Here is a 26,363-nt window from a genome sequence, read left to right as displayed (position 1 = left end):
AGTCGGCACAAAGGAGTAAGCAAGAAAACCAAGTACTATCACATTCACCCCAGAAGCAGTTCCTGAGGGCAGAGGTGGGTGCCCCCTAGAGTGTCCAGCTCACTCTGAGTGGCGAAGGAAGGAGGAAAGCGGGGGCCGGGGCGGGGTGGGGTCCAACTGGAAAGCGGCCAAGCCAACAGGGAACAAAGTTCAAAATCAAATGAGCCAATCAGCCTCTTCCAAGTTGAAACTCCCCTTCCCATCCCCTATCTCTCCTAGTACCCAAGGCATGACTCACTGGTCAGGTGTATAGGACTGGATTAGATGGACTTCCAAAGCTAAGACTCTACCCATCCACCTATGCTTTCAAAGGGAGGCTGAGAAAGGCCTCATTTCCACCCACCACCGAGCCCTTCCTCCACACCTGTTCCTGTTTCCTTCCTCTCCATCCCATCCCATCCCTCTGTCTCCCTCTCAGACATGCTTCTCTGCTGCCCCTTCCCAGGTTCCCCTCCTCTTCCCTCATGCTCATCTCTTCACTGTTCCACCTCCTCCAGCCCCTTCACTCCAGTGACAGAACAGCTGGCCTTTCTCCAGACCTCCCAGAGAGCACCTGCCAAGTTGGCCTTTCAGTCAGACTTTCACCCCCTGCGAGGAGTCTTCCTGTTCCTATTCCAATGGCCCAGATCCCCTGGCCCCTCTGCCGCTCATTTGGTGAGTCTGTCTCATAACCATACCCCATGCCCTTTCCATTTCCTCAAATTTCTACCTTTGACCCCCCAACACACACACACACACACACACACACACACACACACACACACACACACGAGTCTTCTTCTGCCCTACTTAAGCCATCTCGAAAATAGCTGGTTGGTTCCCAACTTTCTGCTCCTAAATCCATTTTCTCTTTCTGGGCCAACGGCAGGCCACTGGGAATGTCCTGCTATGTCTTGGTCTCCTCCTCTCAGTCCCCTTCAGGAGGCTTACTTTCCATCCCTCCACACATCTTCAACTTCCCCCTCACCCCATCCTCATGTCCTCATTCACTTCCCCCCACCCCACATCACTGCCTCTTGGCTCTCATCTACCTCCTCACTTGACCAATGGATGCTGTGTCCAGCTACAACTTCAACCTTTCTGCCAACAAAATTTCTTGAACATCCACTATGCATAGAATGAGACACTAAATCTTTCCACTAATTAGCTCAGAAACATTGCTCAGTTCTGTTTGTTTCAACAAATAATTGTGGCACAATGGTGTCGGGTACTGTCCAAGGGACACGAATGACATCATCTTTGCCCTCGAGGAACACATCATCTGTTTGATGAGAAACACTACAAAAAAATCCTAGTATGTTGTAATAAGCACTAATCCTAGTGACATGAACAAAATGCTACAGAACAATACTTAAGCACTTTAAAAAAAATAATGTGATTTTTGCCATTTTACATGTTTCAGGTTGTGATTCCCAGCTTTGCTTTTTGTTGAGCTCTATCTTCATTCTCTCTGACAATAGACACTTTTGCCTACAGATTAAATCGTCAAGCTAGAGCTCTTTGTTGATCTGGATGGCTTCCCCTAAGAAAATCTCCCTGACTACTGTGATTCCCAGCAAAAATAATCACATACCACCCCATGACACTCTTACACATTTTTAACTACTTATGAATATCTAGTCTGCCCAACTAGATTGCAAATAAATCCACTGGCCCCATGTTTAATTTCATCCTATCCTTCACAGGGCTGAGCTGCCCCTAGCCACAAAATGAGTGAAAATATTTTCCTCCAAGGTCTACAAACATACTAGCCTGAACCTCAGCTTAAGGGCCAAATTTCTAAGTCACTTGTAATGCAGTAAATCAATCACGAACCCCTGATACTATGCACTAAGAAGGATACAACCTCATTTCTGTGGTATTCTTACCGAAAATGCATAACCTGCTTTCAATCATTAGGAAACAGCACACAATCCTAAAGTGAAGGACTTCCTATGAAATGATAGCCAGTATTCTTCAAAGGTGTCAAGGTTATGAAGGTCAGAGAAAGACTGTGGAACTAACTACCCCAGATTAAAGAACTTTAAGAAAACATGACAACTAAACATAACATGTGATCCTGGATTGGACCCTGAACTAGAAAAAGGACATGAGTGAGACAGTTGGCAAAATTTGAATAGAGTCTGTAGATCGTAGTATTGCCTCAACGTGAATTTCTTGGTTGTGATCATTGTACTGTGTTTATTTGAAGAATCTGGGTAAACAGTATGTGGGAATTCTCTGTATTATTTGTGCAAGTTTTTTGTAAGTATGAACTTATTTCAAAACTTAAAAAAAAATTTAAGTCTTAGTCATTGGTTAAGGACCAGTGTTGAAATACTCTGGAAACCTAATTGCCAATGCTTTTTAGTCAATAAAAAGTTGGTAAAGTTTAATTCTGACAGGGATCTTCCATCACTCTCAGCTGTTTTGTAAATCAATCAAGCTGAATGTTTTTTCCTAAACTGTTATTTTGAGTAAATGGTCAGAAATCACTTTTATTAAGTGCAACAGTATCATATAATTCAATGTTTCAGTGTTAGAAGTACTTGGGTATGTGAACAAAACACAGCCTGAAGTGTTCACTCCCTGCCACCTCACCCCTCCCACCTTCACCCCCACCCTGATGTCACCATCAGCACATTGACCATTTAGAAAGCTCAACCTCAGTTCTTTGGGAAAGTTCATGAAGACTTAGACCTAACCTCTCAACAGGATTCTAAGATGATAATAGCTTGGGGGTTTTTTGGTTTTACAGCATCAGATGCCTCTTCTCAATCCAGTAAGGTCTTGAATGAAAGACCTCAAAGCCCTTGACTAATTTTACTCAAGAAATCTTCAAAGTGAGATCTGTGGAGACATCACTACAGCCTGAGGAAAGAGTATTAGAAGACCCAGATAACACCTACTGACCCTGGAACCTCAGACCGTCATTTAACCTGAACGAACCTCAGTTTCCTCATAAGCAAAACGGAAATAAATAACATCTACTCTACCTCACGGGGTTGTTTTAAGAATCATGGTGAGGTAATGTTGGTTATATATTATGATAGGGTAAGGAACATCCATATCCTAGGGACAGAGAAACCATGGCAGAGATACACAGAAACAAACTCACACAGGAATTGAGTCCAGAACCCAGAACTCTTCTACTCTAGTCTTCTACTCCCTGGATCAAAAATGCCTCACTCAGAAAATACACAACACAAGTAACGTCACTTCCAATGGCTGAACAAGATCCCCCACAGAAAAATTCCTAATACATGAGTCTGCTCAAACTTTAAGTTCAAGATCATGTTCATCAGATGTAACAGGAGGCATATTGGGATAATATTAATTAACTTTATTTCACCATGAAGTGAAAACCTCCAAACAGTCTTTAGTTCTCTCCCCAAGTAATGATCTTGTGTTCCCTCAAGTGCTATATAAAGGCAGTGGGGCAATACCCATTAGGTGCAAAGAGAGATGCAAAGTAAGCAGGAAGACTTAAAGGGACACTATTGATGTGAACATCATATTTTTATTAAATCCTTCTCTCTAAAATACCAGCAGCAAATTGCATTGGTGACTTTAAAGTACCTATAAAAAATTAAATTAACACTCACTCCCAGTGTTAATGGTGATTAGAGGGTCTAATCTCTACATAGTCTCAGTAACAGATGTGAAGGATTAGATTGTCCTAGGTAGGAAAAAACAACAGGTAGACAACAACGATAATCACCTTTACATCAGCAGTTCCCACCAGGGGATTTGAATGTTGCAACAAATTTAGAAAGTTCTATTATCTTTGATTCTCCTATCTCTGGGCTAGGTCTCAGAAAATTAGGTGACATTTCTGAAGGATTTGGGGTGGTGCTTTACTGACATGATGATAAAAGAAACTAGTCAGACCATTTTCATCCTGATGATTCTAATTTATTTTATATTAATATTTGAGTATCAATACTTTTTTTAACAAAAGCAACAACAAAACGATAGACGTGCTGACTGCTCACACAACTCTTGCAATTTCTGAGGTCGCAAAAAAGTAGATCTTTGTCCCTAATAGGCATCAGGAGGGAACGTATGGAAATGATGATTTAGAAGATGAGCTCTCTATAAAATTCTGCACAGAGTTTTAATTGGAATTATCTTTTTGGGATCTAATTGCTTACTCTTCAGTTTTGAAATTGCTTTTAATAAAGTCACCTTTTAAAGGCCTGAGAAAAGGGAAGGGAGATATATATGTATACATATATTTTCCATGTATATGCAAGGGGCAGCACAGAACAATAACAGAAGTGAATAGTATGAGTCCTGGGGTCAGGTTGCCAAGGACCAAAATCTGGCTCCTTATTAGCTGCAGGGCTTCAGGTACATTCAATTACTAAGCCTCAGTTTCCTCATCTGTAAATTGTGGATAATACAAGCACCTACCTCACGGGTAGTCAAGAGGATTAAATGAACTATTCCAGGGGAAACAGAACAAGACCTGGCATATAAATGTTTGGCCATTGTTATATAAAGAAAGGAGGATAAAGATATAACAATGACCATCAAGGCATTTGGAAATCCAGGAAAGCCAGCTTCCTCCTCCTATGCCTCCTTTCAGAGTTTTCTTCCTTCCCCTTAAGACATTTTCCTCCAAAGCAATGTCCACTTTACCCTCTCAAATGTAACTCAGTCTCTCCGGGTTGACCTTTCTCAATGAAAAGTGAAAGATTTGAACTTGATTATCTTCAAAGTCCCTTCCAGTTCTTTTCCTGTTTTTTTAAAGGATGTAAATTTTGAGTCTGTTGAAAGATACTGTTCGCAAGGTGAGACAAGGTACTCAGGCAATGCTAAGATGCGTGACTATGCTCACCTTGGCTACACCAACTGAGAAAGATGAGGATATCTGCCACCTCTAGCAAGAGACACTGAAGATCAAGCTATACTAGTAAAACTAAAAGAGATAAGCAATAGTCATCCTCAGATAAATCTTTCCATGGGAGTGTGTTTAGACAGTTCATTATTGGTTCTCCCTCAGAACCCCAAGCTAGACTCTGAAATTAGGTGACTTTTTATAATTTGTTTTGATTATGTGGGTTTTTAAAAATTTCAAGTTCAAAGTCAAGCTGTCATTGAGAATTTCAGGACTACAAACAACTGTTGGGTTGGCCAAAAAGTTCGTTCAGGTTTTTCTATACGCTCTTACAGAAAAACCCGAACATACTTTTTGGCGAACCCAATACAAGATTACAAATGACAGTATAGATTGGTTGGACATATTTTTATTAATGTAGAAGCTCATATTTTACCAGTGAGAGCAAGTCGTAATGCTGTGAATCCAATGTCTGAGTCAGAACAGATGAAGTAACAGAACAGATGAAGTAAAGAGGTGGAGGATGACAGCAAGAGCAGGTTGTATCCCCTAAGCAGAAACCAACTGGAACCAACTACGCTGGCTTTTTCACACACGTGAGCATGTAGGAATATTACAATGTTGGAGGTTTATGCCATATTTCCTAGGAACAGGGCCACATACAGATTAGGTAGAACATCCCCAAAGTGGGTGACGTGGTTCCTTTCATTCTCTCACAACTGAGCACAAACGCCCAAGAGAGCACTTACACATTTCAAGCAGGAGGAAGGTGGAAGCCCTGTCTGTCTCAGGCTACCAGGGAAGCACAAGGAGTCCTTTTGTTGGTTTCTTTGCTTGGACCTTTCTTCTGTTGGGTTGGTTTGTTATTTTAATGAGAGGTCTAATTCGTGAGGTTCTGCAAAGGCTGGATTGTCAAAGCAGATCTTCCCAGACACTTAAGCCTGTTGCCTGGGCAGCCTCTTGGATCTCCCAACCCAAGCCAAAGGGCAGTGCCTACATCTCTGGACCTACGCTCTCATGAAGGCCGGAGACCCTGGCCACACTTAGTGGGAGCTTAGAATCTTCAAATCAACTAGGTTGAATGTTGTGCCTAATCAGAGATCTTCTTTAATTTGGATGCATCCCCCTGGCTGTTGAATTGGTAACTGGAGCCAGGAACTCCACCCTAGACATGCAGCCCCCTCAATTCCTACCCAAGGACAGCAGCCAACTCAAACCTCAGTTCCCTGGACTCTGCTTCCAGGTATGGCCAAGGAAGGCAGAGTTAGCCAAGCACTCCCCAGTCGTTTTCTGTTGCAGTTGAAGCCAGAAGTCCACCATTCTCCACACAGAGCCTCCCAGAGCCCAAGCAAGCCTCAGATCCCACACCTAGGCCTGGGCCCACATAGGTATGCATGCACACACAGACAGCAGATGGCTGGGTAGAAGATGTTCCAGTGGCCCCTCCCACACGAATAAGGGGGTCCGAACCCAGAAAAACAAAAGACAAGTTAGGAGCGGGGGAAAGGAAAAAAAGAAAGAAGGAATAAACTTAAAACAACTATGATGGTTTTCCCTTATTGTAAGACACGTCAGCCAGGACATACCTTTTGACTAGGACCGCACAGCTGTTCATCCTTGGGACTGGCTGGCCAGCAAGGTAGATGGTCTTCATCACCCCAGGGGCCTTGAGCAAGTGTTGCTTTGGTTTATTTCAGGAGGTGCTACTGGAAACATAAAACAAAGTGCCTGGAGGGCACTATAAAAAATAGAAGAAATATGGGAGACTTGATCATCCAATGGGTATTTATACGTTTTTAAACAGGGGTGAGGGGAGAGGGAAATCTACTGTGAAGTAACGTCCTTTCTTCCATGAGCGCGGCCTCGGGTGGTTTGGTCACTGTTGAGTCCACGACTTTCTGCTTATACTCCATTCCTGTGTTTGGAAATTGCTCTCCACCAGGAGGAAAGTGAGGAAAAAACCAGCAACAAGAAAACAGCAGCTCTGCTGACGGAGAAGGAGGATCCCACAGGCGCTGCAGGTCAGGGCCCAGGGGCTGGACGGGGGCCACGCACAGGCTGCCCGGCTTCTCAGGAACTGCTGGCATGTTCTCGCAAGCAGAGAGGAAGATGGAAAGGTCGGGGGAGGAGAAATGGGGAGGGGGTCTGCCGTGGGGAGCCACCAGCTCCGTGGGGTACCAAGTACCATCCTCTCCCGTCAAGGAAATCCTCCCCCATACAGGCTTTCTTCAAACAGGATATTACTTCAGTTTCTTTGATTTCCCTTCTCTCTCTCTCTGTCTCAAAAAAAAAAAAAAGGCCTGCTTCTAATCATAGCTAGAAGATATAAAATATCATTTTTTAACGTTATTGGTTCTTTGTTTCCAAACCCAATGTTCCTCCTCTCTTCGTTTTGCCAATAAATAGGAAAACTGAGGAAATCAACTCTGCTCATGTCAAAAAGATCCCCTCCCCCCAAAAAACGAGATAATCCGCCTAACTTCCCATTTCTATGGAAAATAAATAGTACATCACGATGCCATCTCTCTGAAGGACTGTTATTCTTTCTTTTGTTCTGTTTTGTTTCAGTAGTCTGTGCTTCTGCTGTATGTACCCTAAATAAAGGGAAGGAAGGGGGAGGGACAAGTGGAAAGTGAGAGGAAAAAGCAAGGATGAAGGGAAAACCTAAATTGTCTTTCATTAAAAAAATATATATATCAGAACCAGAGCAATGACCAAAGTCACAGGGTGATGGCTAATTGCCCAGAAGGTCCATTCCGTGCGTTTAGCAACTGCCCTTTTTATCTGCTGTGGGCGAACCCCGGCCACTGCGGCGTCCTCGGCAGGAGCGAGGCTCTTCCAAATCGTCCTCATCAAAGCCGTGGAAAGTTGAGGTGTCACTTTCTGACGTGGAACCGAATAAGTCCTCCGTGGTGCGTGCTGCGGCCGCTGCCTCCTTCTCCTTCCTGCCTTCTCCTCCCAAATGAGCTGACATGTATGATGAATATATCAGCACATGGGTTAAGCAACAGACAGCATTATTAATATTCTTATTACATTATTACAGTGTTATTCTTAATAGCAAAATCATAAACCATTCCACACCAAAAGGGATTAACTGGGTGTGTCACCTGGTGACAGGGGTTTGGGGTAACGGGACAAAGCCAACATTTCCAGGGAAAAGGATTCTCCCCTCCCTGAAAAGGCATCATCTCTACCATAATATATTTGTCCACAGCTCTGACAGCGCAAGATTCAACCACGATCTTTCTTTCTTCTCTTCCGAAGGCACACATTCGCATGCACGCTCGCTCAACCCACCCCAGACAATGCGTTTCCTTGGTGGTTTTTAAGCCTGGTTGGTATTTCTTTGGTGTTTTCAGTTGGCGTTTCTTTGCACAATGTTTGTCCTTCACTTTGACAGTCAGCTTTACAAAGGTATTACTGTCAGATAACCCAGTCAAGGTGGTTAAGCCTCCATCCGTTTTATTTTTATTTTTACCCGTTTCTAATCCCATTCTTTCCATACCCTTTCAATTCTGCCCTTACATCATGTAGTTCATTTGCACTGAAAGCAAAAAGAAGTTGGAAAGTCTGATAAGTGGTAGGTAATAAAAGAGTCTCCCGTTTTCTTTAACCACTGGAGGACATTTCTGTGATCTGCACCCACACACGTGCACATACACATACACGTGTGTGTGCACACAGGCATGCACGCACACACGCCAGGCCCTAAACACACCCAGGTCTGAGTTACTCCAGAAAGTCCAGGGTTGTCAAATCTAACTCAGAGCACTGAGAAAGTGGGAAGTAGCGGTGGAAAAGCCGAATAAAAGACTGTATCCTGAAGTCTATAAACTCCGGTAGAGACTTTTTCACGTTCCAAATGGGCCCCAGGACTGCCCCCGATGAGGTCATAAGGTACCACTTAGGGTGCCAATTTCCGGAATCTCACTTTTTCTCCCAGGAAAAGTAGGTAGTGGGGTAGATGGGAAGGAAAAGACAGCTCTTCCGAGCTCCACACTCTTCCTTGGAAGGACTCCAGGGAGGCCCTAGAGAAGAAGTATTGGCCCACCTGCCTTAACAAGCATATCCCATGGGCTAATGCCACCTGCTTATTCCCAAGGTGTTGACTATTTCAGGAACATCAGAGTCAGACCCTTGACTAAATTATCCACCAAAATTAATCCCTGGCGAATGCAATGAGAACACCTAGGCTGGTATAAAATGGCCCCCTGAGTCACACAGCAGACAGATCCTTGGAAGAAGAAGCTGAGTAAAGGCTGTGAAGAGAGAAGCTTTGTACAGAAAAAAACAACTGCCCACTTCTGGTCCCCCGTGGATCAGATCCAAGTACCCGTCTTTTGTAGGAAAAGGAGAGGAGAAATTTCAGAAGTTTTCACTGAGAATTCTGAAGCTGCCTTCTCTAACTCCTCCCAAACCCATAGCAGTCCATAAAATTCTGCCTAGAGTATCATGCCACCAAGTAACTTGGTTTCTGGTGGTAGAGATTTTGTCTGATCGCTTGCTTTTTAAAAATGCTGAAGTGAATTTCATTTGTTTCATTTTCTTTTTGAGTATCTAAATCCCTCCACTATCACATGGGCCCTCTCTTCTAAGCTGGCACCAGTAGGATAAAGAGTTCAACGTTAGGTATCACGTTTGGCAAGTGAAGGAGTTGACAGAATTGCACAGATGGGCCACCCTGTCAGGGTCCTTAAGGGTTAAATGCGGAGGGTTGTATGCAGTAAAAACCACAGTGCTTTTCCAATTACTGATTTGCTGTTCAAGTCAGTCTTAAAGCTTAAACAACCCAAGACCAAATACAAAAGGACTAAAGCTAATGTCTGCGGACGGAGCGAGGGAAGAACTGAGCTGCTACAGTAAAGCCGGGTGTGGTCACCTCAGGCCTTCTCTCAGGACTAGGAGTAGAACAGATGCTGGGTAGAGAGGTGGGAAGGAGCCATGACTCCTGGCTGGTGGAACGAACCACCCAACCAAACTGTATTTCACCTACCAGTCAGCAGTTGATGAGACTAAAGATGAGTCTGAAACCTTCTCTCCTCCCTGCCTTGCACTTTGGCCTCGTTATAACATAAAACAATATGAAAAGCCAACCACGATCCAGCGCAAAATAATGGAATTGGAAAGCAAAACAGCTTGCACAAAACTTGAAGACCTGTGCTCATTCTAAGAATGGAAGAACAGGACCAATTTTAGTCTCTGAATAGACTGAAGATGAAAATTCAAAACATGCCAAGTCAACTGCAGAGGAGTCCTAAGAACACCTGCCCTTTGCCTCCTTGATCGACCGGGCTCTCTTTTGCTTTCCACATGAGAAGATGGGATAAGTGGCCAATGGGGTGGCGTCTATGCAGCTACCCAGGAGCGCAGGGGTCTGTGCCCCCCACAGCTCCAGATGTGGCTGCTCTCCCAGTATTCATGTTTCCACATTCTTCCGGTTTGCCCCGGGCACTTCTGCAGAACCAACGCACCTCTTCGTTACGGGCACGTCACCCGATACAAGGAAGCACGTTGCCTGTGTCTCCGGGTGTTTCCACACTGTCTCATTGTCGTCCACAACAACACACACAAAGAAATATCCACCTCACAGAAAGGCCGGACAGACAAAAGCCCAAACCTTCTTCTTTCCCTTTTCCCCAGATCCCAGGGCATAACTTCTAGTTCTTAAGCCTCAAGAAGGAACAAATCAAAATAACCTGAAAACCCATCTCCACTCGAAGTATCATCACCGTCACTTCTGCACCCACCCTTCAGCCCCCGACCCCCACAAGATGGCAGAGAAGTGCGAGTGGAAGAGTTCCTGGTCTACGGGCACATGATGCGAGAAGGGGCCACACTCACCAGAGCGTCCACAGTCTGCACAGGACACCAGCTCTTCCGGCCTCCCACTCTTCTTGTTCATGTTAGAACCCCCCAAGCAGAAGTCACAGTAGTTATTGGGAATGACTGTCCCATCCGGTCCTTTCTGGGCTGTGGAAACATTTTTTTAAAAATCCAATGTTAGGCTCTGGTGAGTCTCCACCGGCCCCTCTTCTCCCATGGTATGGCAGAATCTGCTCCAGAAAGAATATGAAGTTTAGAATCTGAGGTTTTGTTACAACCGAGTTGTTAACTTGGGCAAAGTTTTCTTTATGATTCTCCTCGGTTCAACCATACCAATGTCTTGCAAGCCATCCAGAGCTGAGTTTGATTGTAATGTTTGTCAGCTCTGTGTTTTTATAGAAACTACTCTGCTCTTCTGATTGGATCCCTGGATCAGCGAAGCATCCAGAAGGCCTTACCAACCAAGTGAACTTCTCTCATCCCTGAACAATGAGCCCTTGGGACCCAAACATCAGATGGTAACCATCAACGGTGGTGCGACTAGAGGAAGAGAGAAAGGTCACTACCTAGGCCTTGCCCTTGGGAAAGATGCTCTCGTTTAGGAGATATTCCTTCTGTCTCTGAAAAGGAAAACAAAGAAGCACTGATGGGGGATCATTTGCAGGAAGGACCCTGAAGATGCTCTGGGGGACTCTGATGCACCTGTGGGCAGGTACACAGGTGTCCACTCTTGTTCAGCCCCATCTCCCTGAAGTCCAGACTTGTTGGTCATGGAAAGCACCCAGGACTAGTTAATCAGCAGACCCCAAGTGCCTAGAATCAGAACTGAACACTTAGCTCAGCCTCATACCGGAGATGGGTTGAACGGTGAGTTAGTGAGCATATCGGAGGCTTAAGACTTTCATAAGCCACCCTTACGGAAAGGCCCTACACAAAGACAAAGGAATATCTTGGGACATGATTTTAAAAACAAAGCCTCGTGAAAACAGCACATGTCCTCAAGCACTGAAATCTCAGTGTCTAGGGGCTGGTTAAAAAGCCTTGGACAGGTTCTTTGCATGAGAAGAAATCCTTCCATTTTACTTGTTCTTTGATCCCTTTGTGGACATTTCTTTGTCATGTTAACGCTCCCTGTTTGTGACTGAGAAGAAAAGTCTCTCTGTTTATGGGATCAGCCTAAACCACCGGGGTATCTTCCTCTCGCCTATCCCCAATGTCTGCCCCTATCGTTCATTATTCACTGCCTAACATTCATCAGGGCACAAATCTGTAAAAGGAAGCAGATATGTGAGCAGAAATACCATCCAGACAGTAAGTGATAAACGGATTCACCAACTTTAATATGATTCCCCCTGGCCTCCGCTTCCTCCATGCTTCTGCTTTGCCTCTAGGAATAGAAAAACTTACCTGGGGAAGGCGGAAGACAAAAGCTCACAGAATTGCATTATAGAGGGTTAATCCATTTATCAGTTGCTATTTGGATTGTTTAATCAGTTTCTAAGTCATTGATTTTCATCTTCAGGGAGGCAGACAATTCTCTGCAAGAAAAATGTGGGCTGTTTGTGGCAGACAGAGGAGGGGGCCACACCCTGTGGCCTGCGGAGTGTGGGTTTTTCTTCATCAGTCACTGCATCTCAAAGACAGATACGTGTCATACAGAATGGTTTTGCAAATAATCTCCAAAAAGCAGGACGTCCGCAAAAATTTTATTCTGCCTATAAAATTTTCATTGCCCAAATCCAGAAAGAAGTCCCTTTCTTTTTTCTTTCTCAGTTGCCATCTTAACCACTTTTAGAACTCCCTCAGGACTTCCCTGGTGGTCCAGTGGTTGGGACTTTGCCTTCCAATGCAGGGAGTGCAGGTTCAATCTCTGGTCCGGGAGCTAAGATCCCACATGCCTCGCAGCCAAAAAACCAAACCATAAAACAGAAGTAATATTGTAACAAATTCAATAAAGACTTTTTAAATGGTCCGCATCAGAAAGAAAAAAAAGAACTCTCTCAAGAAAATCCAAGTATGTCTATGAAGCAAATAAACTCGGGGTTTCCTGATTAAGCGACTATCATGGAAATCAATCAAAAGATGAACAGTAAGAAGAAGTGGGTTATATTAAATGTACGGGCTGAGTGTAAAACAGAGCTAAGTTTCATGATTGCTATGAACTAGATATAAAATGTGGAGATGCCAGTCACAACTTAGGTAGCTTCCTGCATGAAGAGTGATCAAAGAATCCCATGTATATCATCACACTAAACCTCTCAGGAAGCCCAGGCTCATCACCTGCCTCCTGTTCTCTTTTTTAGGCCAGATTTTCTCCCCTTTCACAAAATCTTTAAGCAACAAAGAATCTGGTTTTTCTCCAACACACTATTCCTGTGATTTATGAGGATGGAGAAGTAGAATATGGAGTATAAGAATGCCCAGATGATTCTACAGTTTGCACCACCAACAGACCATTGGCAGAACACCCTACCGAATCAGGGACTCTAATATGGCAAGAAATAAAAAATTCAGAAACAATCCAGTAGAGCAAAGCAGACAGTGATGGAGAAATCAATCCTATGGAGAAAGACCAATGGAAGAGGATTTAATTCACCTGATGAAGAGAAGCTTCCGAGGAGACTGAAGCAGAGCAGGGTCCCCGCATACATTTGTTGGTATACAAAGCCCCTGGCCAAAGGGATGAAAATGGTGATAAACTTCCAGCTGCAGGCCCTGGTGTGTACAGTTGTGACATGCCAGGTGAGCGGGTACCATTTTAGTCCAGCGAGGGCCCAGTGTAGAAAGTGATAGTGAGCAGTTAGACCTCATTTTCCAGTGAAATCCTTTCCACTTCAGTTCCTACTCTCCCCTCACAACAGTGAGCTCAAGCTTCCTTCCATCTTGGTAAAATGGCATGGGATGGACTAATCAATAGCTTTCACCTCTGGTTCTCGTACATTTTGGGGTATTTAGGATTAGTGAGGGTTCTCCCATGGAGCTCTCCCAAGTCCCCAGCCAGAAATGACCAGTCAGGCCTTAGGGAGAGCACGCTGTTGACATTGCTTCTATGACCCTTCGCTTGTCTATACATGTATACACCTGCCTCATCACCCCATATTCAGTGGTTTACTCCTTCAGATCAGGGACCACATCCAACACATTGTTGGAAAACCTATGTGTCCTGCACACAGGAAATGGTTAACAATGATGTGTGAGATGAATGGCTTAGAAAAGGATGACAGAGAGGTAGGTAGGCAGCCCAGTGATGCCTCGGGAGCTCCTCCTAGGGGGACTGAGGCAGAGTTATCTGTCACTCTGAATATCACTCACTGCCTGGTTTATTTCCCCAGTCTCCAAAACGAAGAGCTGGTCCACGTCCAAATGAACGGTCGGTCATCTGGCCTGGGTCATGTCTAGCTCCCCGAGTACACAGAGTGGGTGGCCGAGAGCCCTGGGTTGCTGGAAGAATAACACTGTACTATTCCCTACTCTGGTAGGTGAGACATCGTCCTGTACACAGACATACAGGAAAAGTATAAGACTAGGACTCGCTGTCTCTTGAGAAGGGGACACCAGTTTGTGCCTACCCACCCAGCGCCCCCCATTCAACTGTTTGTTGAGAAGATGAAGCAGACACATATGACACTACAAAATGGTGACAGATCTTACGCTGATGCTTTACACACACTATTTCATTGATTCTCACAAGCATTTTGTGAAGTAGGGAGCATTTGACAGATGAGGTAACGGAAGCCCAAAGAGATTAAGGGGCTGGGTTCAAGCCCCAGTTAAGAAGTGGAGGAAGCGGGATTCACCCCCGGGTTGCCTGTGTCCTCAGAGACTTGTCTCTAATCACACTTCTCTGCCTCTGGGAAGTCCAGAGCCAACGTTGCATATATAATATTTCATAAACGTGATTCACCCAGTACTTTCTTTGGGAAGCCCAAAGTGATAAAAAGTATTGAGATTGGCGTGATGAAGCGGAAATTCCCTTTGAACTTAAGTTTAATATCTCTACCACTGTAATCCATCCCGGTGGCCCCAGTTATTGTCATATAACCCGTGAAAACACTTCTCCAAAGAATTCCAGAGGCTCATGAAGGAATTTTTTTAAGTAAAGCTCACACCGTGGCTTTATTGGCCTTTGGCCTGACCCATCCGTGAGCAATTTCCTGGCACCGTCTATGAGGTCATTATAAAAAGGATTTTGCTATAAATAGGAAGCTCGCCCAGACCTTGCAAGTGCATTTAACTAGAGATTCTGCTTCCGCTTATGGGAAATTGAGTCCCACTTTATAGAGCAAGAGGACGGGGAGGCCAAAGACCCAAGTGGTATCTCGATGGCAGCGTCCGCGACGATGGCTTTGGTTTTCCGTTGATGAATGTTCATGGGCTGAGATCATACAAGCGATGCAAGGAAGCTGCTGAGAAAAGAAAGTGAGCCTTGAGAGTGTAGGGGTTTACCTGGGGGGCAGGAGGGGAATAAGTTTAAAGAGCTCAAAGGAAAACAAATGGAAATCAGAACAAAGTTCATGAGGAAATCCCCCCAAATAATAATAATAATAACAGAAGGTGGGAGGGAACATTCAAATAAACCAACCCAAGAGAAAGGAAACGCCAAGCCCCAGAGTCCCACCAGCGCACCCGGGAAAGGCTGAGCAGTCATTCTGGAACGGCAGTGTGGCGCATGACCATACTACAGGGTTCTCTACTTCATTCGGGCCACGTGTCGAGGGCAAACAAGGCCCCTAGGCAGGGCTGTCTTTTCCCCTTTCAGCCTGATTTCCGCCGCAATACGCCTGCCTGCCGCTCAAGAGGAACATGAGCGATGGGCACAGGCTGGCCACAAGCAGCAGCCCTTCACCTGCTTCTGCCGAGACCAGAGCTGCAGCCCTAGTGTCCTAGGGAAAGAGGAAGCAAGCCAGAAGTTTAGGCTCCTCCATGGCACATCCACGAAAGCGTGACTTCACATCCTGGGCAGACGCTCCGACTGCCTGCCAGGGCCTGGTGTGCACAGACGCGGGGCCATGTCCCGTGCCCTCCACCCAGCCTGACCCCAGCCCCAGGCCAGCAGCTGTCTCCCCAGGGGCCGCTAGCAGGGGTGTGCAGCGCTCTGGGACCCCAGGGGCACAGAGAAGAGCCCTCCAGGAGGCGCTGTGCCTCTCCTCGCTCCCCTCACTCATTCCCCCACCACCCTCCACGGCTGACAGTTCCGTCCCTCCACGAGTCTGACATGTTGCCATGGCAACCAGAATCCTGGGCTCCGGCAGCCTCTGGTCTTGCCACCTGTTATTACTTCATCTCTCAAGTGTAAAGCATCCTAGCCTGGTGCCATTTGGCGGTGCAGAGCGCATCTTCGGAGGACGGAGTAAAGAGAAGGGGAAAGGAAAAGACGGAGAGCGGAAGGCAGCCTCAGGCTGGCCACACAGGGCACACTGGACACGCCAGGCTGGAGGAGGAAGCTGCGGAGACGGGGCGGGAGGGGAGGGAGGGGGTGAGCCGACGTGCCTTCCCTTCAGAATCAGCGAGCAGGCCTCAGCTGGAGGCCACCGCCGCAGCCTGCTCCCTTCCACCCAGCCTTTAATGAGGGACCCGGGAGGGGCGGGGGAGGCAGCGGAAGGCTGAGGCTGTGAAGAGATCCGTGCTGGGCCCAAGTGGAGTAGAGTCAGGAGAGGGTTAAAGTGGCAAGATAAAGACTGTGGGGAAGGCTGGACCAGAGGGCACACAGAGCCTCCAAGCCTGGATAAATGGCCTTAATTCTCATGCTCTCGCTCACCCCACCCCTTACGTGTTTACTCATATAAATTATCCCCAAGGCCTGACACCTTTTTTCATTGCTTCCCTAGAACTGATGAAAAAATAAATCCCACGGATCCAAGGAATAAAAATGTTGGGCTTCCATTCAGGCTGGTTCTTCTTGGCCACCTAATAGCAACTCTGGTCCCACCCTGGGGCTCCAGAGGGAAGACAAATGATGCCTTCCTCCCTGAATGTGGAAGGCGGGGCAGCTGGGGAGCCCGGTGGGGGAAACGAACACCGGGGTCCACTCAGCACATGACCGTCAGACCTCACGCACCATTCTGCCACCTGGCATTGCGCACAGGGTGAGTGTATGATAGGGATTTAGGAGGGGGTACTGCTAATGCAGAATGATTCCAGGCCCCGAGATTAGTCCCCCTGGAGACGAAAAGGCCGAGGGCTGATTTAATAAGCCCTTGGGTTTATGGATGGGCCTAAGTCACCGTATTGTCAAAGACAACAGGAGACAGAAGGAGCTGAAATGGCAGTGCACGCTACCAGAAAGCTGGACACGAGCGCGATTCAGCAGTTAAAGGCACGGTCGCAGAAGCAGGCTTCTCTGGAGAGGGTCTGCACCTGGGAAGGTGTCCCTGGCCCAGGTTTCTTTGAGTGCAGGCCCATCTAGAGGCAAGAGAATATGCTAGATGTCTTAAGGCCCCTTTTAGGCCTATTATTTGAGGATTATAATAGGGCGAAAGAAGAGCGAAGTTTTTCAAACCCAGAGGAACTCAGCCTTTCATCCTTGCTTCATATTTGTGTACACATCTCTCTCCCTATTAGCCGTGAGCTCCCTGAGGGCAGGAGCGGTGTCTTTAATCTCTGAATCCCCAACACCTGGCACAGTGATTGACACAGAGCTGACAATAAATACTTAATGAAAGGATGGCAGATCTTCACAGAGGCTTTTGGGAGGGGAAAAAAAACACAACTGCCAGGCAAAGGGAAGTGAAAGACCAGGAATTCAGTGGATGTAAAGTGTCCCAAGTACTCAGTGACCATCCTAAGGCACTGCCAGCATCAGTCCTGCCCATAACAGGGGACATAAAGAGTGAGGGGCAAGGCTTCCCTGGTGGCGCAGTGGTTAAGAATCCGCCTGTCAATGCCGGGGACATGGGTTCGAGCCCTGGTCCGGGAAGATCCCACATGCCACGGAGCAACTAAGCCCGTGTGCCACAACTACTGAGCCTGCGCTCTAGAGCCCACGAGGCACAACTGCTGAGCCCGCGCGCCTAGAGCCCGTGCTCCGCAACAAGAGAAGCCAATGCAATGAGAAGCCCGCGCACCGCAACGAAGAGTAGCCCCCGCTCGCCGCAACTAGAGAAAGCCCGCGTGCAGCAACAAAGACCCAATGCAGCCAAAAATAAATAAATAATTTATTTAAAAAAAAAAAAAGAGTGAGGGGCAGAAGCAACATAAAGAGTGGGAGAGCCCACTGGAGAGAATAAAGTGGTGGTGGAGAAAGCCAGTGGGTCTGCCCTCCCACGGGAATCCTCTCCCTTAGGCATTTCTTGGAAAACCAGGATGGAAGGAGTTAAGAACTCCCAGGCTCATTTGGCCCCCAGGGCCCCTTGAACCTCATGTTTGGTCTCTTGCCAGGAGCCCTGAACCGTCCAGTGAGAATATAGGCCCTGTCTTACTATGTGCTTTGGTAGCTGTAGAATCTTTCTAAAAATTTTAAATGTGTGTCAGTCATCCCACCCTTCCTTGTACCTATCTCCTTTTCCTCTATCTTTATGGAACACAAAACTCATACTGTTAGACACACACCTTGTAAATATTTACTCCCAGACACTGTGCTGTAAAATCAGAAATCACGTGTCTGCTCACACTGATGTCTCCATCTTAATGGATGTATCTGGTTAGAGTTGCCACTTGCCAGGAGTTTGGACACCATGTCACTACTTCTGGGACTAGATGGTCACATGACCCTTTGGTAATGTCCTTTGTGCTCCAGCCTTAGGCCAGCAACCCCAGGTCTGTTACTGACGCTTCGGAAGAGTGAGAAGAAGACTTAAGCAAAGTTGATTACTTTTCTCAGTGCTGATTAAGGAAAGCACAAGATGTTTCCATTTTCCAGTGGCAGGTCATGTGGGTCAGTTCATGCCCTGGTGTAGCAACTTGTTATTGCCACCAAATGAGTCAGTTGAGGGGGAAAACGTTTCACTTGAGAGGAACTATGTCAAAAGGGCTGTGAATGAAGTGGTGTCATTCCCCTGAGAGAAATGCAGGACATCCCAGTGCTGTAGGGCAGGATAAGCCTCGTCTGCTTCAGTTGTCAGGATATTATTATTGTGATGGCAGAATTCAGCAAGCTCCCTTCCTCTCTTGCTCAGCCTTGCCCCTCTCCACCCCTCGTCACCACCACCTCCACAGGACTCGGGTATGTCAACCCCAACAGTCCACAAGGGACCAGCATTTTCTGTGTCCTTCAGACTAAAAAGCAGTACTCAGGGAAAAGAAAAGGATGAGTCTCAAGCATCAGACCTGAGGGTGAGGAGAGAGTCAAGGGACCACAGAGCTGACAGGCAGCCCAGCCTAGAGATGAGGGCCCAGACCAGGAACACACCCAGAAAGCAAACTGGGAAGAGGGTGCTGGGAGCCACAGAGACATTCGCCCGTGGTAGGACAGGGCCTTAGGAAAAGAATGAAAACCAAGTTTCTCCCCCCAGATTGAGCAATGCAACCTGTTTCCTGGTTACCTGACTCGGTGCATCCAAAAGTAAAAAGAATTAAAGGGAAACACAGCTTGGCCATTGGTCTTTGAAAGCTGGATTTCTCTAAGGCAGTGGTCCACATAGTTCACATGACTTCTTAAAAATGCAAACTCTAGGCCTCCACCACCGATCTACTGAATCCAAAATTCTGGGGTGGGAGATCCGGAAGTCTGCGTTTTAAGGAACAGGTGATTCTGATGTGCTCAAGCTGGAGGACCACGGCTCTGAGACACATGACGGTCCTATCACATTGTGTCATACACATCTGTTAGTGCTGTGCTGTATATGAATTGATTTATTTCAGCGTTGCATAACCCTATGATACAGAGGCATTAGTGTTCTGATTTCACACAGATGATACTTAAGGCACGAGGAAGCTTGTCTAAAGTCACGCCACGTTGGTCCTGAACCCAGGCAGTGTGGCTCTTAGCTGGCCCACCTGATACTATCCTGCCACGGGTACATACAACAACACACCCGAGGGAACTCAAGTCAGAGTGGTCAGCAGGCCCTAGAGGCAAGGGCTTCTCAAATTTGAGTGTTGTGCAGATAAATCACTTAGGGATCTCATTAAAATTCAGATTAGGATTCATAGGTCCAGGTAGGGCCTGAGAGCCCACATTTCTTACACGCTTCCCCGTGGGGTAGCCAAACATCCAGGTTTGCCTAGCACTGAGGTGTTTCCAGGGCACAGAACTTTCAGTCTAAAACTGGGAATACCCTGGGCCAACCTGGACAGGTTGATCACCTGAGCCCTGGGTGATGTGGATACTGCTGACCTCGCTCTGAGAAGCAAAAATGCAGGCCCGTGGGCTTCCCTGGCGGCGCAGTGGTTGAGAGTCTGCCTGCTGATGCAGGAGACGCGGGTTCGTGCCCCGGTCCGGGAGGATCCCACGTGCCGCGGAGCGGCTGCGCCCGTGAGCCATGGCCGCTGGGCCTGTGCGTCCGGAGCCTGTGCTCCACAACGGGAGAGGCCACGGCGGTGAGAGGCCCGCGTACCACAAAAAAAAAAAAAAAAAAAAAAAAAAAAATGCAGGCCCGCAAGGTGAGGAGTTTGGATTGTATTCAAGTGTGATGAAAGTTTTGACAGCATGGCATGGCATAATCTATTTTATACTTTTGAAAGACCACTTTGGCTACTCCTTGGAGAAAAGACTATAAGAGGTAAGAACGAAGGCAGAGAGACTAATAAAGAAGTTGCAATGATCCAGACAAGAGCCAGTGGTGATAGGGATGGAGGAACGGAAACTGATTCGGGGTATATTTTGGAGGGGTAGCCAAAAGGGTGGTGAAGGAAAACAGAGCCAAGGATTAATCCTAGGATTTTCACTTCAGGTACAGCATTATTTTTTTTTTTTTAAGAACAAGGTCAGAAAGAGATATAAGAGCTTGGAAAGACTGAGACATAGAATGACAGAGAAAGATGCAGGAAAATTATTGAACTGAGTGATGTGTGATTTTTTTCTAGAGCAAAACTCATTTATGAATTAAAGTCTCAAGCAGAATTTGTAAAGGGGGTTTCCATATAACATCATAAACAGCTAAAGTTCATTCTGAAGATTAAATTTGCCTGCTATGGACTGAATTGTTTCTCCCCTAAAATGCATATGTTAAAGCCCTAACCCTCAATGTGATGGTATTGAGAGATGAGACACTTATGGTGGGATTAGTGCCCTTATAAGAAAAGACACCAGAGAGCTTGCTTCTCTCTACCGACATGTACCAAGCAAAGACCATGTGAGGATACAGCAAAAAGATGGTCATCTCCAACCCAAGGAGAGAGTCCCCACCAGACACCATCCCTGCCATCACTTTTACCTTGGACTTTCAGCCTCTAGAACTGTGAGAAATAAATTCCTATTGTTTAAGCCACCCAGCCTATGGTATTTTGTTACACAGCCCAGGCTGACCTCGATACTGCCCATTAATACATTCATTTCTTTTGAAAAGCCACTATGCAATATGATGCACTTGACAATTGGCCTACAGGGGGAAATTAAGGGACATCAGTAGGACTATGATAAACATCCCAGGTTGAGATTGGGATCCATCACTTGGGGTTCCAATGTCCTGACATAACTGAATGGTGTCCAACTCAAGCACATTCACATCTCAGCTTCTCATCTTGCTAACTGTGTGACCTGGGGAGAGTTCCTCAACCTTTCTGAGCCTCTGTTTCCTCATCTGTAAAATGAGAGTAATGGCACATGCCTCACAGACTTGCAAACATTACACGAGATGCCATGTGCAAAGTGCCTGGCACAAGTAGCTATTCCACCATGTCTTTCCCTCTTTCTTTTCCTCTGTAAAATAATTTTATTTCTGAAAAGGCAGGAAAAAGGATCAAAGGTGTAAATAAGTAGGCTTTCCCAAGAAGTGACACATGACTGGAGAATTCACATTCATGCTCTGTGTCCAAGGGCACATCCCTCAGTCTCTGTGTGCCTTGGTGTTCTCTAGGGGACATGGCACCTACCTTATAAGGTTACTGTGAGGAATGAATGAGATAAATGTGGCGTGCCTAGCACAGTGTCTGACACATTCAAGGAATGTCAGCAAGTATTATTGCCCTTGTCATTGATCAGGACACGAAACTCTTCAATCCCGAACTTTCTAGGTAATAGGCCAAAAAGGTGAGAGAAATAAAAGAGGCTCACAGGGCTTCCCTGGTGGCGCAGTGGTTGAGAGTCTGCCTGCCGATGTGGGGGACATGGGTTCGTGCCCCGGTCCGGGAGGATCTCACATGCCGCGGAGCGGCTGGGCCCAGGAGCCATGGCCGCTGAGCTTGCGTGTCCGGAGCCTGTGCTCCGCAACGGGAGAGGCCACAACAGTGAGAGGCCCGCGTATCGCAAAAAAAAAAAAAAAAAAAAAAAAGAGGCTCACAGAAAGGCAAGTGGCAGGTAGATGCCGGATCCTGGGGAAACGGGACGGTAAATACAGGGATGCACACCCGGCTAGATTCTGCTCCACAGTTTCCTTCCACCGGGTTTCACATATCCATCTTATTTCCCCAATTAGACCAGAAGTTGTCCTGGGACCGAGACCACATGTTATATCTTTTTGGAGCCCCAGTTACACTTGGCCCCACGAGTGGGTGCATGCACAGTAAGTACTCAGTAAATACTCATGTTTAGCTTATGTGGAAGGATTGGGGTCCCTTATCTAAGATTTAGCAAAGGATGTGCCAGGCTCTGATAGTTCCTCCTGATGCCAGTGAGACTCCCATAGGCAGTTAGCTTCTCAGCATCAACATGGCCACAGACGGGCCCCGACGCAGGTTAGCCATTTGTGGTCCTGGACATGCTCTGCTGGCCTGAATGGCACGGAGATGGGATGTCAGCACCCTCAGAGTGTGGGCCTGGTGCCAGACACCCACGTCACCTCAGGAAGGCTCACAGCAACCCCGTGAGGGCAGAACGATGGTTCTCTCTGTTTTACGGATGAGGCAACAAAGGAGCAGAGAAATGTAAGTACTGACCCACATCTACACAGACAGAAGATGGCAGGGTGGCCGAGTTGTGATTCACACACTGGCCCAGCCAATTCCAGTGGCATTTTCTCAGTCTCTGGGTCAAGAGTGTGGATGACCCACAGGTCTGGAGAGTTAACTCCAAGTATACCTTCAAGGACAGAGCAACCTCAGATTCTTCTTTGCTTTGTAATCTATAAACTGTTTAGTGAAATCATAATTCACCTAAGGAACACCGGTTGTTAGTTTCCAGATTTGCTCTTTGGGGAGCGAGAAGCAGCTCACTTTTCCAGACAGAGCCCTGGATCTGAATTGCCCTCTCTCTCCCCAGTAACGAAGCCTGAACTTCCTGCGTCAAGCTTGGGTAAGTAGTGAGTTGTGTGGGTTTTATAGGTTTTCAGGCACCTTTCAGACTGATCCAAAATTCTTAAGCTTGTGTCAAACGTGATTTTCACTCTCTCTCTTAAAGCTGTATCCATCGCCCCTGGGCTGTATGTTAGAGGACAGAGATGTCAGAAGACTAACATCTGTTAGATCTTTCCCATCAGTGTGGCAATGACATCATGTGCTTCTTTTAGATAATTTGCACATTATCAGACTAATTTTCAGATTATCTAATCAGCCAACATTACCCTTAATCAACTCGGCTCTCCTCTTTCAGTTCTGTAGAGTACAACGTGCCCTCCAAAGGCACACTGGTGTGGGGACTTTTCTTCTCTTGACAGATATTGAAAGCCTAGCTACATGCCAGGCCCCCACTATTAGACAGAAGACTGAGACCTCCCGGGACTGAGGACAGCCCAACTTCCATTCCAGGGACCGGAGAAATAGCCTTGGAATAAATTTTATAGATCTAAACTTTAAAACACATTTCCCTCATAAGAGCTCCAAGTATGCTGCAGCGAGCATTTTACATTCATTTATGCTATTAAATAAGAGATACACCATACGATAATTGTTTTGTTTTGTTTTGGTTTGGTTTTCGTTTTTTTTTTTTGCGGTACGCAGGCCTCGCACTGTTGTGGCCTCTCCCATTGCGGAGCACAGGCTCCGGATGCGCAGGCTCAGCGGCCATGGCTCACGGGCCCAGCCAGTCCGCGGCATGTGGGATCCTCCCGGACCAGGGCCCGAACCTGCGTCCCCTGCACCGGCGGGCGGACTCTCAACCACTGCGCCACCAGGGAAGCCCCATATGATAATTTATAATATGCCACACATATTTCTTTATAAATCATTTGTTCTTACTTCTAGTAATTGCTATCATGGTTCTCCTTTTCCTACAAGATGACAACTACACAGCCTGGCAGAGAAGACGCTTCCAGCTGTGGCCCCTGCCCACATTCCATCATTTCTCCAGTACCACTGTCAGACACAACTACTACCAATTGTCTGAACGCACCATGCTATTTCACACCTCCCTGCCTTTGTACACGCAGTTCCCTCTATCTGGGAAGCCCTCTCCCACCCAGTAAATGTCTCCTCATTCTTCAAGGGCTAACTTGAAGGTCACCTCCTCAGGGAAGCCTTTACAAACTCCCTAATGCTTTTTAAATGTTCTAATGTTTCTAACGTTCTGAAGCTTTCAATGCCCTGCAGGGCTTTTTAAAACATAGATTGCTGGCCCGCACCCTCAGAGCACCTGTTACCACATGGAGCCAAGAATCTGCATTTCCAGGAAGTTCCCAGGTGATGCTGATGTCACACTTAGAACACTACTGCCCTAAGGAGTAGAAAGTGTGCTGTGCCTTTGAGCCCTTGGCTTCCTACACCATATTCTATACACACCCTATTACACATTCCTGCTCACAACTGAGAGCTCCTCAAGGAAAGGGACCAAGGCAGTATTCGATACAAGGTTACTAAACCAATAGACGGTGGTGGATAGATGGATACATCGATGGATGGACAGATGAATGTATCAGACTGAATTTATTCACACAGCTTTTTCATACAGGTCCATGACCTCAGACATCCCCATACCCACCCCCCAAAAAAGGTACCTTAAAAACATCGTCTATAATAGATTCCCACTGTGCAGAGAAGGTAAAAAGAAATTCAAGAAGAGCTTTGACATTGTGAGCCCGTGTCAAAGGAGTTTTGAATTCTAACCCAGTGCTCTTTCTGCTACCCTGTTTACCAAGGTGACATTTAAGGAGTCACACAGGATGCCTCTGAGTGGCACCTCTCAGAGTCCTAACCTGCCCAAACCCTCCCTCCTTTTATTCATATATATGTAGCCTATGTGTGTGTGTATCTATATGTATGCACGTATACACGCATGTGCACACACACAGTGATTTCATTTGTAGAAAGCAGATGAAGGTGGTCAGAGAAACAGAAGAAGGAAGAAGAATCTAGCCTCCCAAAGGGAGGAGAAGGGCAGCAGCTCAGGCAGGGAAGACCCCATCAGAAAATCCTATCTCCCAAGCGGGAGTGTCTGAGCTCCAAGCATCCCCGGGCTGCCTGGAGTTGAGACAGAGAGGTCAGGACACAAAGGAAAGGGGACAAACCTACCAAGGAGACAGTGTATATTCAGGAGAAAATGAGAGACTAGGAGAGGAACAAAGGCGGGAGAACGTCAGCTGGGAGGGGGCGGAGGGTGGGAGGAATGGCAGTCGAGTGCTGAGCTGGTAGCACAGGGCAGCATGGCGGGGGGTGGAGGGCGGGGGGCAGTCAGTGCTGGCTCCAGCACTCCGCTCTGCCCTTTCAGCAGCAGCGGGAGCAAGGATGAGCAATGGGCTTTGCTGGAGACACAGCCGGGGGGATGCAGCAAGGGACAGCAGGAGGACCAAAGTCAAAAGGTCTCTACTGCTGCAGGTGGTGCAAATGCAGATGCCCGTGACATTGACAACTCCTGAGTCTGTAGGGCTATTTTTCCCATAGGCCTGTGCTCACCAGCAGCGGGGTTCCCGCTGCAGCTCTGCTCAAGAGGGAAAAGTCAGCATTCCCACCTCACTGGCATCCAGAACTTTTCCTGGGGGACCTGCAGATTAGCCTCTTGGATCAAGCTCTCTTGCCTCCCTCCCCCACTCCAGAAACCTTGCCAAGGGAGGATCACAAAGCGGAGACCTTAGGGTGCTGCAGAGCTGTCGCATTCAATTCACCACAGAGCGCCAGTGGCATTTAGGGCAGGACGGGTGGGGGCCCACCCCCTCCCCAAACAGTGGGAGCAGCTAATGACTGCTATTAATGATGCTGGCAATTAGCACTCGCGAGAAAATTGTTGGGGGGCCGCTCACCAGGGGAATGTGGGAGGGAACAGAGCACACATTCAGAGAAGCAAACAGATTGCTGGTGTTTGTGGTGCAGGGAAACTGGGAAAAGCCGCTGTCTCTTGGATTTATCCAGAGAAATTGGGGAAGAGGAAAGGGAGGGCTTCTATGGACATTGAGGGCCTTTCTGCCGTACCCTCCCCGCTAGTAAAATTAGAGCTAATCACAGACTTCTCAGAGGCCTCGTGAGGAGATGTCATTAAAATGGTGTTTGTAGGGCTTCCCTGGTGGCGCAGTGGTTGAGAGTCCGTCTGCCGATGCAGGGGACACGGGTTCGTGCCCCGGTCTGGGAAGATCCCACATGCCGCGGAGCAGCTGGGCCCATGAGCCATGGCTGCTGAGCCTGTGCGTCTGGAGCCTATGCTCCGCAATGGGAGAGGCCACAGCAGTGAGAGGCCCGCGTACCGCAAAAAAAAAAAAAAAAAAAAAAAAAAAAGGTG

At 47.0% G+C, this 26,363-nt stretch overlaps 1 protein-coding gene across 7 annotated transcripts in view; it reads right to left on the bottom strand.

The window, feature by feature from the left end:
- DPF3 (double PHD fingers 3) overlaps nt 1-26,363 on the bottom strand; it is a 257,874-nt gene that overhangs the window by 47,509 nt on the left and 184,002 nt on the right. For 3 of the 7 annotated variants that reach the window (XR_013827307.1, XR_013827309.1, XR_013827310.1), the window contains exons 8-9: nt 10,706-10,834; nt 6,448-7,828 (exon numbers count right to left, since the gene is read on the bottom strand). Coding sequence is in view for 3 of the 7 variants with exons in the window: in XM_079914742.1 (XP_079770868.1) it covers nt 7,626-7,828; nt 10,706-10,834 (332 nt within the window). In the remaining 4 variants the exon portion in view is untranslated. Of the gene's footprint in view, nt 1-2,727; nt 7,829-10,705; nt 10,835-26,363 lie in introns of those variants that run through there. The other 4 variants (XR_013827308.1, XM_079914741.1, XM_079914740.1 and 1 more) reach the window with 2 other exon arrangements.

Source organism: Stenella coeruleoalba, assembly GCF_951394435.1.
Source record: "Stenella coeruleoalba genome assembly, chromosome: 2".
Classification (NCBI taxonomy): Eukaryota; Metazoa; Chordata; class Mammalia; order Artiodactyla; family Delphinidae; genus Stenella; species Stenella coeruleoalba.
This window is presented reverse-complemented; position numbering and strand designations above follow the sequence as displayed.